Consider the following 12,831-nt stretch of genomic DNA (forward strand, 5'->3'; position numbering starts at 1 on the left):
CAGAGAGGACAGAGAATGAATTTTCATTGATGAGCTGGAGATGACTGCCCGCAAATGACAAAACCCTCAAATCTAAATAATTGAAAGGCATGTGTGAGAAATTAGCAGTCCTCATTTGTTTCTTTCTCCTTCCTCTTTTTTTTTTCTTTTGGCATTTTCATGAAAAGAAAAAAAGCAAGAAACTTTTTGGATTGTAAATTATTTGAGATAATTTTGTGAAAAAATATTATAATATTTTTTTGATGTGATGTAGATGAGATAAAAAGGTAATTAGAAAATGTGTTGATGATGCAAGCAAATCAGTGTTTGTAAATAAAGTGAAATAGAAGACAATCCAAACACATTCATATATATATATATATATATATATATATATATATATATATATTCTTTCTCGAACATTTCTGTTATTTGGAATTGTAATAGCACAACCTGAAAGCTTCAACAAAAAAAAAAAGGCCTGAAAGCTTAAAGAAAGTGCACCAAGACACTTTATGATGCTACTTGTTAAAGCAAAGCAGAGTAAGACTGCTTTAACAAATCCAAATTTATCTGCTCATACAGCCTCCCAACTGTCATTCCTTCATTTGCTCTTGCTCCTGCTCCCTTTTTTCTTGTTCCCCGTGGTGGGCCAAATAACTGACAAGCTTATAGGATAAACTTGTTTGGAAGATCGCACTAATGCCAAGTTGTTTGGAACGAGAGAAATGATTTAACCAACTGAAAATGAGTTGTGAGGACAACCATTCAAAATCACTTTGCTGTCAAGCATTCCAAAAATCAGCCTGAGTTTCTATCTAGTAGTATTTCTTTTCCTTTTTCTGTTTTTCAATTTGAGGGACTAAACCACGTAAATTCATTAAAGCATGTCACAGCTCCCTTTTTTTTTCCCTAGAGCAATTAATGTTGATTGAAATGTTATCTCTACGCTAGAATCCTGCATGCGTTTTCTATCATAACAAAATCCGGATGGATGGGGGAAGACATAGAGTGTGGGACGTCAAGGCATATATAGACAATAATAAATTTAATAACTTCATCCCCTTTTTTTCTATTTTGTTCTTTTCCTCTTGCGTGAAATTTAGACCAATTAACGTCCACCAGATTATTGGAAAAAGGAGAAAGCCATTGTTCTAGCAGTGATTGTTGACTTTCATGTGTAGTCGTACTAATTGGGCACAAGGTCTCAAGAAAAGAAAACTAATTAAACTTCGAGAGGAACGAGTTGCTTGAGCTTTGAAGTGCGAATAACCTCCAAAATTCCGACAAATTTGTTTGGATGATTGGCAACGGCAGACGGAGATGGTATGCGATGGATTGGCTGGTAAGCCATCTTGATCAAACACAGTGTGAGGAGGTGGCATAGCACGTGATTTCTCTCAACAGGCATCGTGATTTCGTCACCCAAACCTAATTCCATGGCCCATCTCTTGATCACAGGAAGCTGTGAGAATGTAATTGACTCAATCTTGAAGTTGCTACATGGAGTCCTTTGGGCCACGTTTCTTGTTATGGTTAGGTTGAATTATGCAGTGTGAAAGCTTTTCTGAATTATGGAATTGCATGCGATTCCTGAGACAACCGGTGCATTTTTCGTTTGAAAAAGGTTAGGTTATCGTTTTCATTTGTGAAGGGTACGTTTTTAGCTTTTGTGGTTTTTACAAAATTTCTAGGCAAATTGGAAGTCATGCATGCTAACTTTTTAATCAAATGCTGTCTTGACGACCATCACGGTGTATTCATCAAGTGTGATTTGCTTGACCTTTGAGTGTTATTTTTTGCAAAAAACTTCTCTGGCTTGAGAATGCATGCATGTAGGCAAGAGCCAAGGGGTCCTATGTTGAAGAAAAGCGTGTTGGTGTACTTTTACCACCATTACACAGGTATTCATTCATTCAAGCTGAAACAAAAGCAAGCCAAAAGAAAGGTTGAGACCAGGTGTTTCTTGCTAGGGCTTCTAGCTCCTGTACCCTGACTGCACGATCATCCTTGTTTGGAACCCAAGTTTTTTGTCAAGTTTATTTGCTACAAGCTTTTTAAAAACTTTAACTACAGTAACCTCAAAAAATTTTTTAAAGTTTTTAAATTTTACATTTCAAAATATTAAAAAATCTACACATTTCAAAAAATTTTTACAGTAAGTTACAGTAAAATTTTAGACAAATTTTCAAAAAACTTACCTTCAAAACAAACAGGATCCTTGTTTGAAAAGAAAATTTGAAGTTTTAACGTGGGGTTCTTTTTGTTGATTTTTTTTTTTTTCATTCTGAGTTAAAATTGAAACCAAAATCGATTTGGGAGAGAAAGGCAAACAGGCAATCATTGCATCAAACATATGGGGAGCCGCTTTATCATCTTTTCGTTCTTTCTCTTTTCTTTGATTTCTTCTTCTTCTTCTTTTTTTGGGGGTGGGGTTTTGGCCGGAGGGGGGGGGGGGAGGGGGAGTGGTGTTTGGGGACTGGGGAATAAAAATCCATGCTTCAGTATTTTGTATTGTGGGGTTGGGTCCCTTGCCTCCAGCTCCCCACTGTCTCCATGCATAGATCCAATTGAATGATAAAGAACACCACACGTGGAGTCTGAATCAAGGGACTGTCCAACCACAATAAAAAGACTTGCCCCGGTTACAAATCAAGTTTCTGAAAAAAGAAAAATCTAGTCGTCAAAATTTCAAAATTTACATTAACCTCAAAATAGAAAATTCTTTTCCAGTTATACTGCTTTCCAATATTGTATCCAACAAATAATAATCAAAGAAAAATTTTCCCATATGATCCCACTCCCCATATAATTCCCACTCATTGTGTTTGTTGCTTAAAGCTTGCACTCACTCTTCCCTTATCCCATATCTTTCTTTTCCTCTTTCCCTTTCTCTCTCACAAAAAGAAACCAAGAAAACCAGCTACCTGCTCCATCTGAAAGATGCTAGTGATATGCTAGCTAGCAATAGCTCAGGGAGAAAGGGATAAATAGTTTTTCTTTATTCAACGAAAAGTAGTAAAAGAAAAGAGGGAAGCGAGAGCCCACAAAGGGGCTCAACTCAATTGAGGGTCATCCAAATCTAGATAGATGTACTACTAGCCCTTTAGCCAAAGAATATAGTATTTCTTTTACTAGTATATGAGCATGGATGCTGATAATGCTCATCTTGTTGTTAATGCAATTCGCAGGTCAAATTTCCCACTTCAACTCCTAGAGAAAAGAGATCTTCATCAGCCATCTAATTGCTCTACCTCCATCTATCCCACCTTAGCCATCGGTTCCAATTCTACTACTTCTACTACTCCGGTTGACGCTGCTGAAACCAGTGGTGCAGATCGGCCCGAGGCAGCAGCTAACAAGAAGACTCAGCCTAAAAGAACTTCAACAAAAGATAGGCATACTAAGGTAGAGGGCCGTGGCCGACGGATCCGCATGCCAGCTACTTGTGCTGCAAGAGTTTTTCAGCTTACTAAAGAATTAGGCCACAAGTCCGATGGTGAAACAATTGAATGGTTGCTACAACAAGCCGAGCCAGCAGTTATTGCCGCCACGGGGACTGGAACCATCCCGGCCAATTTCACTTCCCTTAACATTTCTCTGCGAAGCTCAGGCTCGAGTATATCAGCTCCTTTGATCAGGAATTCTTACTTGAATCAAAATCTTGGGATCTCCCAGTTGAGAGCTATGGAAGAGTCGCACTCACAACAACAACGGCGGATTTTTTACCCTGGGGTTAGTTTATCCTCAGCTGAGAATAATAATTCATCGATGTCATTGAATTTTCCCAGTGAAAGTATGAATGTGAATGATATGTTACATGCTAAGCAAGAGGTGCGTGATCAAGCCGCTTGTCTTGATGTGTCCGATAGGAGGATCAAAAGAAGGCCTGATGAGGAAGATCTGACATGTTTGCAAAATCATATTGGAAATTATATGGTACAATCGAGTTCAGGTTCCATTGCTGCTAGTCATCAAGGTCAAGTGCAGGCGGCTGCGTTTTTGATGGTGACAAATAATCCTAGTAATACTAGTACTAGCCAACTGATGAGGGGCCCTGATTCTTTATGGACATTCCCCAGTAGTATGACTGGAACTAATCACAACTTATTGCATAGAGGTGGAGGAGCTTCAATGTCTAGCAACGGACTACATTTCATGAATTTTCCTACCTCAATGGCCTTATTGCCCGGTGTACACGGGGCAAATAATGGTGGAGGAAGTTCTGGCGTGTTTGAAGGACAATCAGGCATGATTGCCGCTTTAAACAGTTTAAGGCCGGCTGTCCCAGGTGGTGGAGCTTCTGAAGCTAATCTTCATCTTGGAGGAGAAGAAGATTGGCATGATGCAACTACTAGTACTACTACTCACCACTCCTAGCTAAATCAACCAAGTTTACTGCTTTAATTAATTTCTTGCTTCCTTTTTTTTTTGGTTACCCCTTCTTTTTGTGTACTAATATCGATGCGTATCATCTAGGATAGTCGAGACATTAGGTCCCAGATCGACACTCGTTGAAAGTTGACTTTGATCTGTTGCTTGATGCTGAGTATTAAATAGTAGTAATAGTATTAGGGTTTCTTGGGGAAATTTTGAAGAGTTTAAGAGTGAAATCTACTGCTGTTTGCCAAGGTCTCCTTTGGAGAAAAACTATGGAGTGTCTTTTTCAGGCATTGCATATGTAAATATGCTGATCTTTTCAAAATAACACACAAATGATCATGCTTTGCTTTCAAGTAACTACAGTTTGCATGCAATCATTCGTTGTTATGCGTAATGTTCCTAATAAACCCCTAATTGATGAATCTGTTTCAATAGTGTGAAGGAGCACTATATATGTTTTACGGGTCAGAAACATGAATCGCTTTATTGATTCTATTTACATCACGCTATAGTACTTACAACAATCATGGTACATCATTGTAATTAAGGTTCCATCCGTAAGAGAAAATGGTCCAAACCACATACCCTAAGACGAGGGAGGGAGCCCACATTTCTGAGCATCAGCCTTTCAGGTTAGCTTTCATGTCATCACCAATGAACCCTAGCTATACTGATCATATTGCCCAAAACTCGCATCAGTTTATCAAGTACTAGCGGAATCATTATTCCTCTTTCTCATATAAAGTGGCTGCAGCCAGCGAGGATGGTGCGTTTTAGTGACCCTACCACACATGTCTGACCAACTTAAAGATCTGGATCGTACGTTGATCAACTAAATGCATCTCTGTATTATAATCTCCTGATCAATAACGTGGTTTTTTTTTTTTTTGGATGAAAATGGACATGGATTGGAGTTGCTTGTGCTATCGCTGGACTTTGTCTGTTGATCGAAATATCGATTCCTAGCTACTTAATTGCCATTTCTTCAAGAGCATGCATGTTATCTGAGTTGTTGTTAGTTTCATGTAAACCAGATCTAGTCAACAACTCTCCAGAATGGCAAAATATTCTTTTATCACCGTTCCTTCATTTTTATTTTTTTTGCATCACTTTTTCTCCTGCTGTTGAGTTGATTACTTTTTGGGAAAAATTAAGAAGATATCGGCCAAATGATTTTCTTGACAATTTTTATGCACCTTGCCAACTAAGTACCTCTGAGTAGTAAAAATCATTTTAATGATGAAATATCAAATCTATGTTAAATTTTTTTTTTTTTTTGGTGAAATTTGTTGGCCCTAGTCTTAGTTTTCAAGAGGTGGTGGGAAAGTTTCTCTAGCAAAAAGAATGATTGTATTTGCATGAAAATATATTGGTGTAACTTAAAATCTGTCCTGGAATTGATTTAATGCTACTTATTTCAGTCAAGGTTAAATTACTCAACTGCAGTGATTCACTGTAGCGAAACTTGCTGCATCATTCATGCCTATATGAGCAACCTGTGAAAGGAATTAAACAATCAAATATTCATCTTCTGACTTCCAGGGAAATATATGGCTACATTTCTAAGATTCTTTTCTGCCAACAGTGCAAGTATAACCACTTATATTGTGTTACTGTATGGTTGCTGTAATCATGATCCACCATGTCGTTTGGAGTTCATTTGTGGAAATATTTGAAATGGTCATAAGAGAATGAAGAAATGCATCGTTTTTTTTTTTTTTTTTTTTTAATTTGTATCAATGAAAGGAAGATAAAGCCAGCTAACTAATATTTTTCCCCAGGAAACTCACTAAGGCAAGGGTAATTAGAGCTGTGCAGTTCATGTTCCCTGCGGGGGATTTTGAGTTTCCTCTCTCTTTTAAGATCTTGCAAATGGATGTAATTAATCTCCTTACAGGAAGGCCATTTGCTTTGAGTTCAGCAAAAATCTAAGAAACTAGAGAGTTTGAGTTACGCACATTTTGGTAATCCTCATGCATCCATTTCCTTACCAATGCTTTCTGTTTTGTACGAATTGAGGTTGTGATACTTTAAACTTCTTTAGTTTCAGATAATTAATCTGGTATTAATGTTATATAAGCGTGTTAGTTGAACCATTTAGTAGAAAATCACTCAAATTTGGACAAGAAATCGTAGTTGAATATCAAATATTGCGGGAATGAAAGGATGGAAATTAATGTCATTTGGACACTTGATGATGCTTTATCTAGCTAGCCACCAAAAGGCTAATATAAAGGTGACGTTAATCACATTTCAAAACTCTTGTGCTTTTCGCTTTTCATTCAGTAGTTTTGATTCTTACAATCCTAGTCATTCCTATGCTTCTTACTTCCCCTCTCCTTTTAATACACATCCGATTGAGTACTTCTCAAAAATTAAAGTTGTGGGTATGAAACCACAAAATCATTGCAATTTAAGCATTCCAAAAATAGTTCTTTGACTATAGCGAGAAATTCACACTGTGTGCCCCTCCCTCCCTACTATATATAGCAAGACATCTTTTTTTCTTGATTGCAGATGACCGCCAATTAAATCAAATTGATGAATGTATAATGTGCCTACTTAGATTTGCCCAACCAGCGACCAGGATACGTTGTGCTCAACATTTATCAAATATTTGATTCACGCATATTACTTTTACCTTATAATATAATATAATATAATTATACACTAAATAACGTGAATAGGACAACAACCGAGCCGAATCGTATCAGACCTCAATTGCATTAGCCCATCTCCCCCCCAACCAAAACCAAATGCGATAATAGAACTATTGCTACAAGGAAGATTAAATAAATTGATGCTTCCAAAATTTATTGATTGGTTGAAAAGATAACTATTACTGCAAGGAAGATTAAATAAATTACTACTTCCAAAATTTATTGATTGGTTGAAAGGATAACTATTTTTGTTTTTGGTCACAATAAATTATATTCTACGCCTACTCTTACTCTGCACTAAGGGAAATGGGTGAATCCGAGAGGGTCAATAGGAAATTCGGAGAGAATTGAACTATCATCGCATCAGACGGGTGCCTTTGCACTCGCCGGTGAAATTTTCAAGAAATTCTACAAGGTAACGATAACTATTGCTACAAGGAAGATTAAATAACTTATTGCTTCCAAAATTTATTGATTGGTTGAAAAGATAACTATCGCTGTTAGACTGAGATATGGTGTAGTAAGGCGTACGTTCCCGCAATTTTTTGTTTTGTGTTTCCACACTGATTGGAAATGCAGAAACGAACAACTACAAGCTCCTTTTCTACAGTGATAAATAATGCAATCGATTTCACACCAACAATGACAAATGCAAGAACGTTTCTAAATTGTTTGCAAACGATCTTGACACAACATATCAGAGTACAGTTCAATTATTTCTACTATATCAAAAGGACTAGGCGATGCATGCATGGATGATTAATCCTAGGACTAGCACTACATTGTTCTTGTTCGAGACCACTGATCTTGTCGGTATCATACAGTGCAAGTTTTCGCACCGAAATGTAACTTTTTTTTAACACAAGAAGAAACTCTAATCTTACCAAAAGAAAGAAGGAAAGAGGGGGTCGAACCATTAAAATTTTTTCCTTATCAAGAGAGAGAAGAGAAATAAACTAATGTCTCTGCTATTATATGTTTTGGTTTTGTTTTGTTAAAGTCAAACCCAATGCAACGCAGCTTATATTTCTTCTTAGACACAAATGAAACAACTTTGCAAAGAAAGACACAAATGAAACTGAGTTACAAGTTGTTAAGACTATCGCCATGTCAAATTTACCAAATGTAATGTAGTTTATATGTCTTTTTGGAACAACATGGTCAATTTCTTGCACAAAATTAAGAAAAAAGAATTAAATGGCGAATAATGTGATTCAATCTTAATGATATAATATAGGCAATAAATCACATGCTATTTTTTTTTTTCCTCATCATTGAAAGCTCTCCTTTTTCTTCACTATTCCCTGCCGCGTTTTCGGGAGTCAAAAGTAGTACAGGAAACCGGGAAAGTCACTAGAGCGGAGATCCAATGCACCCCACTTTCGTCAACAATACCATCCTTTTAATCTAAAAGCCAATAAGATTCAGACCGAGTCCCATGTCTCGGACCTTAAAGTAGTACTTTGTCCTGCGCTTGACTGTCTAGCTCGAATATGATTGGCCATTGTAATTTGGATGCACCAACAGCAATATAGCAGCTAATGGAAAAAAGGGCGAAGATTTTTCGGTGCCTCTTTCTTCGTGAAGCATAAAGATGTCCTATGTCCTAGAAGAAATTTTGACGCTTCTCGGTTACAAATTTCAATCACCTTTCCATGCTTTCTAGAAAATTGTCCTTTTCTGCAACACTTTCCTTTTCTCTTTCTTTTCTAATTTTTAGTATTACTTGTTTGTGTAAGACTTTCCTTGACTCAATGCAAAACACATTCCTTTGGTTTCTGTCACGCTGTCCTAGAGAAGAAAACAGGAAGTGGTTTGTGCTTGTTCTAAAATCTTGCAGGACCCCGGAACAAAACAGGCAGAGATTGCAATTCTACTCCCAGGAAAAAAAATGGGTAATTCTGGGAATAATCTTCTTGCTGTGATGGCCAAGAACATTGATGTTATTGCTATGTAAGAATGTAGTAGTAATTTATTTTTCTTCAAGTTCTAATTTCTTTTTGCCTCGGTTCTTTTTGTAACGCTACTTGCTTTACAATGTGATTGTTGCTGCATGCTTCTATATCACGGTAATATTTTTCTACTAAAAGCTGAAACCAAGATTTGATTTTTCTTCTCAAATAGTTCCTTTTTTTTTTTTTTGCTAACTAAAATCTGTTTGTTCCTTTTTCAGGCCTGTGATTTCTCTCGTGTATCCTCTGTAAGTCTCTGTCCTTTTGTCAAAAAGTTTGGATCTTTCGTGATTATTTGTTGCATAGTACTTCACATTGCAAATCTTTGAGGAAGAGGAAAGAATTGCAAAATCACTGCTTAGTTTGTTGCTTAATAGTACAGCTATATTGATCAAATAAGGTAGGGTAATGCCGGTGTTTAGATTGTCCCAGTAAATTTTTCCTTCTGATGTTATTTGAGAATGGATATTCTGCTTTTATGGTAGGAGGGAAAATTAGAGACCCCTTACCTCTCTGCTCCCAAAAGGCATTTGAAATCAGAGTAAAAGTAGCATAGAGGGTTGGTGGGCTTGATGGCTGTTGCATGTTTATGGTTGAAGGATATCTTTATTTGGTATTATGTGTATTTGTTGCATGGTTCATAGGATGGTAAATGACAATCTAACCTTGTCATTGTGATGTTGACAGGTACGCTTCTATTAGGGCCATAGAGACTAAATCTCGTGCTGATGACAGGCAGTGGTTAACTTATTGGGTTCTTTATTCTCTAATTACTCTGTTCGAGCTTACATTTTTCAAAGTTCTTGAGTGGTAAGTGTGCTGCAAACTCGAGTTTCTTACATCTCTTATACTGCTAAATTATGGTGAATCGGCCTTGGACTGGCTGAACCTGTTGCCAAATGCTTGAAGCTACTACAACATGATCCACTTCACCGAAGTTACTTATTTCCTATTTTCATTGCCTGGACCAGTCATTTCCAATATTTCAGTCTCATCACCTTCTTTTGTTCCACATATACAGGGCTGAAGTCCAACAATAGCACTTCCTCTCAGTTACCAAGTGCATAATGCAATTACATCAGATTAAGTAAAATACAGTTGACAGGGGAACTAATACCAAATTTATTTATTTATTTATCATGAGATTACTACCTTTATATAGCTCATTAGGAGCAAGTATTATGAGAATATTCATGATTTTACCACCTTAAAGCATCAACACCACGTAGCCGTGTAACCAGTGTAAAATGGAGGAACTGAGTCACAATGGACAAAATATTTCAGCCTAAATTGAGGAACTTCTTTTTGTGCTTCGTCGCGTGCATATCCATCGATTCTTCGATATAAAAGCACATTTCATCCCACCGTAAAGACTGACGAGATCACTCTTTGCGTGAATGATGTTTTAACTTGATATTTTCTGTCCTCTCATTTATCCTTAGAGAGTACATGGGAGAAGTTTACAAAGTGAATAACTTTTTGGCTAAAAAAAAGTTGAAAGCTGAGAGGAATTTCCCCCCTTTACATCCTTAATTTTGGTTTGCTTTGCCATAAAAGAATTGCCTGTGTGCTGCTGTAAGAATGTGCTCATGCATGTCTGGATAAAGTATGTTGCTGTTGACCTGCCCTTACTATTTGATTTTCTTGTTGGCATAAGGTTACCCATTTGGCCCTATGCGAAACTGATTGGTATATGCTGGCTAGTCCTACCTCAGTTCAACGGAGCAGCTTATGTTTATGAGCATTTCATTAGACCTTTCTACAGGAATCCACAAGTTAAGATCTGGTATGTACCTCGAAAGAAGGATGTTTTCAGTAAACCAGATGATGTCCTTACTGCTGCAGAAAAATACATTGAAGAAAATGGACCAGAAGCCTTTGAGAGAATGATAGCCAGGGTATGCTAAAAATGTTTGTACCTTAAACGTCTAACTTTGGATTTTAGATTTTGCATTTAGACCAGCTAATTTTTTTGGGCGGGGAAAAACTGGGGAAAAAGGGGGTGAACCCTTGATGTGGAATCTTTAGTAGTGCAGTTTTACCAATAGAGAGAGCATGATTGGAAATAAGTTCTTGAATAGTAAAATGTGTCCTGAATGCTGAGTATCTGACCATGAACATGAATTAGGTACTAATGCTATTCATTTTTCAAAGTTACTACTTACAATGTTGAGCATCTACAATTACTACAAGTTACTGATCCATTTGTTGTTCTTTCATAGCTCACCGTGAATTATAATTACTGCTAACGAGCTGTACTAGTCTGATTCATACGTGAGGTTGTTTTCCTCAGCTGATATACTGACATGCGCATTGCTAAAACAATAACTATTCATTGCTCAAACAGTGTTTCTGAATGCACATAATATTTTGGGAAGAACCCCTTTCTTGACCAATGGTACTTCAGCATTTTCCCATCGTTCATAAAGTTTTCCTCTTTCTGCAAATCCATACACAGGACATATGCTATAAGACCTATATATCCTTTTGTAAGATAATTAATTTAAAACATTCTTGTCAATAAAGTAATATTTATTCCTGTTCATTTGCATGAACGTTTCTTTTATCTGTGTGCTGATGTCATGGCAGTCCATAATCGACAGTTTTGTGTTTCTGTGTACAGGCTGATAGAGAAGCCCGGGCGAGGAGGAGCACCTATATGATCTTTGAAAACGATAGAGGATATTATTAACACCCTGTATTTACTGGTACCGCACCACAAAGTTGGTACTTTTTCTGGCTCAGAGCCAACTGGGCAGCGAGTATATGATCACTTGACCATCTTTCGTTGCATTTTTCTGATTGCAAAGCTTGTTGAAACTGAGGTTGCCTGCATATCGAAGTGTGACTAAAGTACTACTAAGGTATATGGACGACTTGTCCATCAGAATAACTCTTTGTTCTGCTTAATGATCTTTGCTACTTCTCCATCAGCATTGTTCAACAAGTGCTGCAGCTGCTTGCTTTCATTGAAATCAAGCGTCAACATTGTCATTGCCAGGGGAGAAGGGAATATAAGTGAGAGACTTCGGGTTCAAGTCTTTTCACTTATACTAAAAAGAAAAAATTTATTAAAAAAAAAAAAAAGCCTCAACATTGTCAGTGGATTATGTTCTAAATAGACAGATTCGTAGGTTATTGATTTTTTATGTTTCCATAATTGTGCCATTGATTTCAGGTTCTCATCTTGTTTAGTTGCATTTCTCTTTTATTAGCTCCTTTTGGATTCTTCCTTTCCTAGTGCAATAAAGAAATAGCTTCCCCTTGAAAACATGTTTGAAAAGGTCTATTCTAAAAGTGGATTAAGCTCAATTGGATATGTGAGATTCAAGAAAATCAAGCAATCAAAAAAATCAATTTGAAATGATTTATATCTAGATTTATAAGTATTCCACTCGAACGGACATAATTATCAATACGATCCCTTTACAACTAAAATATTACTTGCCAACGATATTTCCAATTAAGATCTTACTTGATTTCCAAGTCCCTTAACGAAACAAATTAGTATACTGTTGGAACTTGGGATAAACAATTTGGCCAATTATACAATTCGTTGAATGTTGCAACACAATTCCATTACAATCATAGAGAAAATGGGGTTAGCAACAACATATGTTTTTATGTTTTGCCTTGTGAGGAGTCTTTCATCCAGAGAAGGCAGAGATATACAAGAAAAATCGTATTGATTTTGTTTATTGGTTTTTGAAATCTTTTGTTCACATTTCTTGAGTTTAGTCATATCGTAGCTGTTCTTTTTCTTTTGCCAGAAAAAAAGGGAATAGGTTATGGTATCACATTTGTCTCTCCCAAAATTTCGTATTTAGTTAGATTACTTTGTTCTTACAAAAATTCAT

General features: G+C 36.7%; 2 protein-coding genes across 3 annotated transcripts; both read left to right on the forward strand.

Annotated features, from left to right (window-relative positions):
• Positions 1 to 2,829: 2,829 nt before the first annotated feature.
• On the forward strand, positions 2,830 to 4,719 carry LOC113716781 (transcription factor TCP15-like). 2 transcript variants are annotated; one of them, XM_027241219.2, is made up of 2 exons: positions 2,830 to 3,071; positions 3,171 to 4,719. In XM_027241219.2, coding segments are annotated over exons 1-2 (1,191 nt in total). In that variant the 5' UTR covers positions 2,830 to 3,069; the 3' UTR covers positions 4,360 to 4,719. The 2 variants fall into 2 exon arrangements, with proteins under 2 accessions (XP_027097020.2, XP_027097019.2); XM_027241218.2 differs by having other exon boundaries at positions 2,969 to 4,592.
• A 3,971-nt stretch (positions 4,720 to 8,690) lies between these two features.
• On the forward strand, positions 8,691 to 12,170 carry LOC113716622 (HVA22-like protein a). The gene is made up of 5 exons (XM_027241018.2): positions 8,691 to 8,975; positions 9,196 to 9,222; positions 9,662 to 9,784; positions 10,632 to 10,872; positions 11,598 to 12,170. The coding sequence occupies exons 1-5, from the start codon at positions 8,914 to 8,916 to the stop codon at positions 11,664 to 11,666; spliced, it is 522 nt and encodes a 173-aa protein (XP_027096819.1). The 5' UTR covers positions 8,691 to 8,913; the 3' UTR covers positions 11,667 to 12,170.
• The last annotated feature ends 661 nt before the right edge of the window (positions 12,171 to 12,831 follow it).

The sequence above is a fragment of the Coffea arabica genome, chromosome 11c (genome assembly GCF_036785885.1).
Source record: "Coffea arabica cultivar ET-39 chromosome 11c, Coffea Arabica ET-39 HiFi, whole genome shotgun sequence".
Classification (NCBI taxonomy): Eukaryota; Viridiplantae; Streptophyta; class Magnoliopsida; order Gentianales; family Rubiaceae; genus Coffea; species Coffea arabica.

Bases quoted from the DNA above. Each gene is read 5' to 3' on its own strand.
- LOC113716622 (XM_027241018.2), top strand. From the start codon at position 8,914: ATGGGTAATTCTGGGAATAATCTTCTTGCTGTGATGGCCAAGAACATT. The intron at 9,785-10,631 runs GTAAGTGTGCTG...TGTTGGCATAAG, and splicing joins TTTTTCAAAGTTCTTGAGTG to GTTACCCATTTGGCCCTATG. The intron at 10,873-11,597 runs GTATGCTAAAAA...TTCTGTGTACAG, and splicing joins TTGAGAGAATGATAGCCAGG to GCTGATAGAGAAGCCCGGGC.
- LOC113716781 (XM_027241218.2), top strand. From the start codon at position 3,121: ATGAGCATGGATGCTGATAATGCTCATCTTGTTGTTAATGCAATTCGC.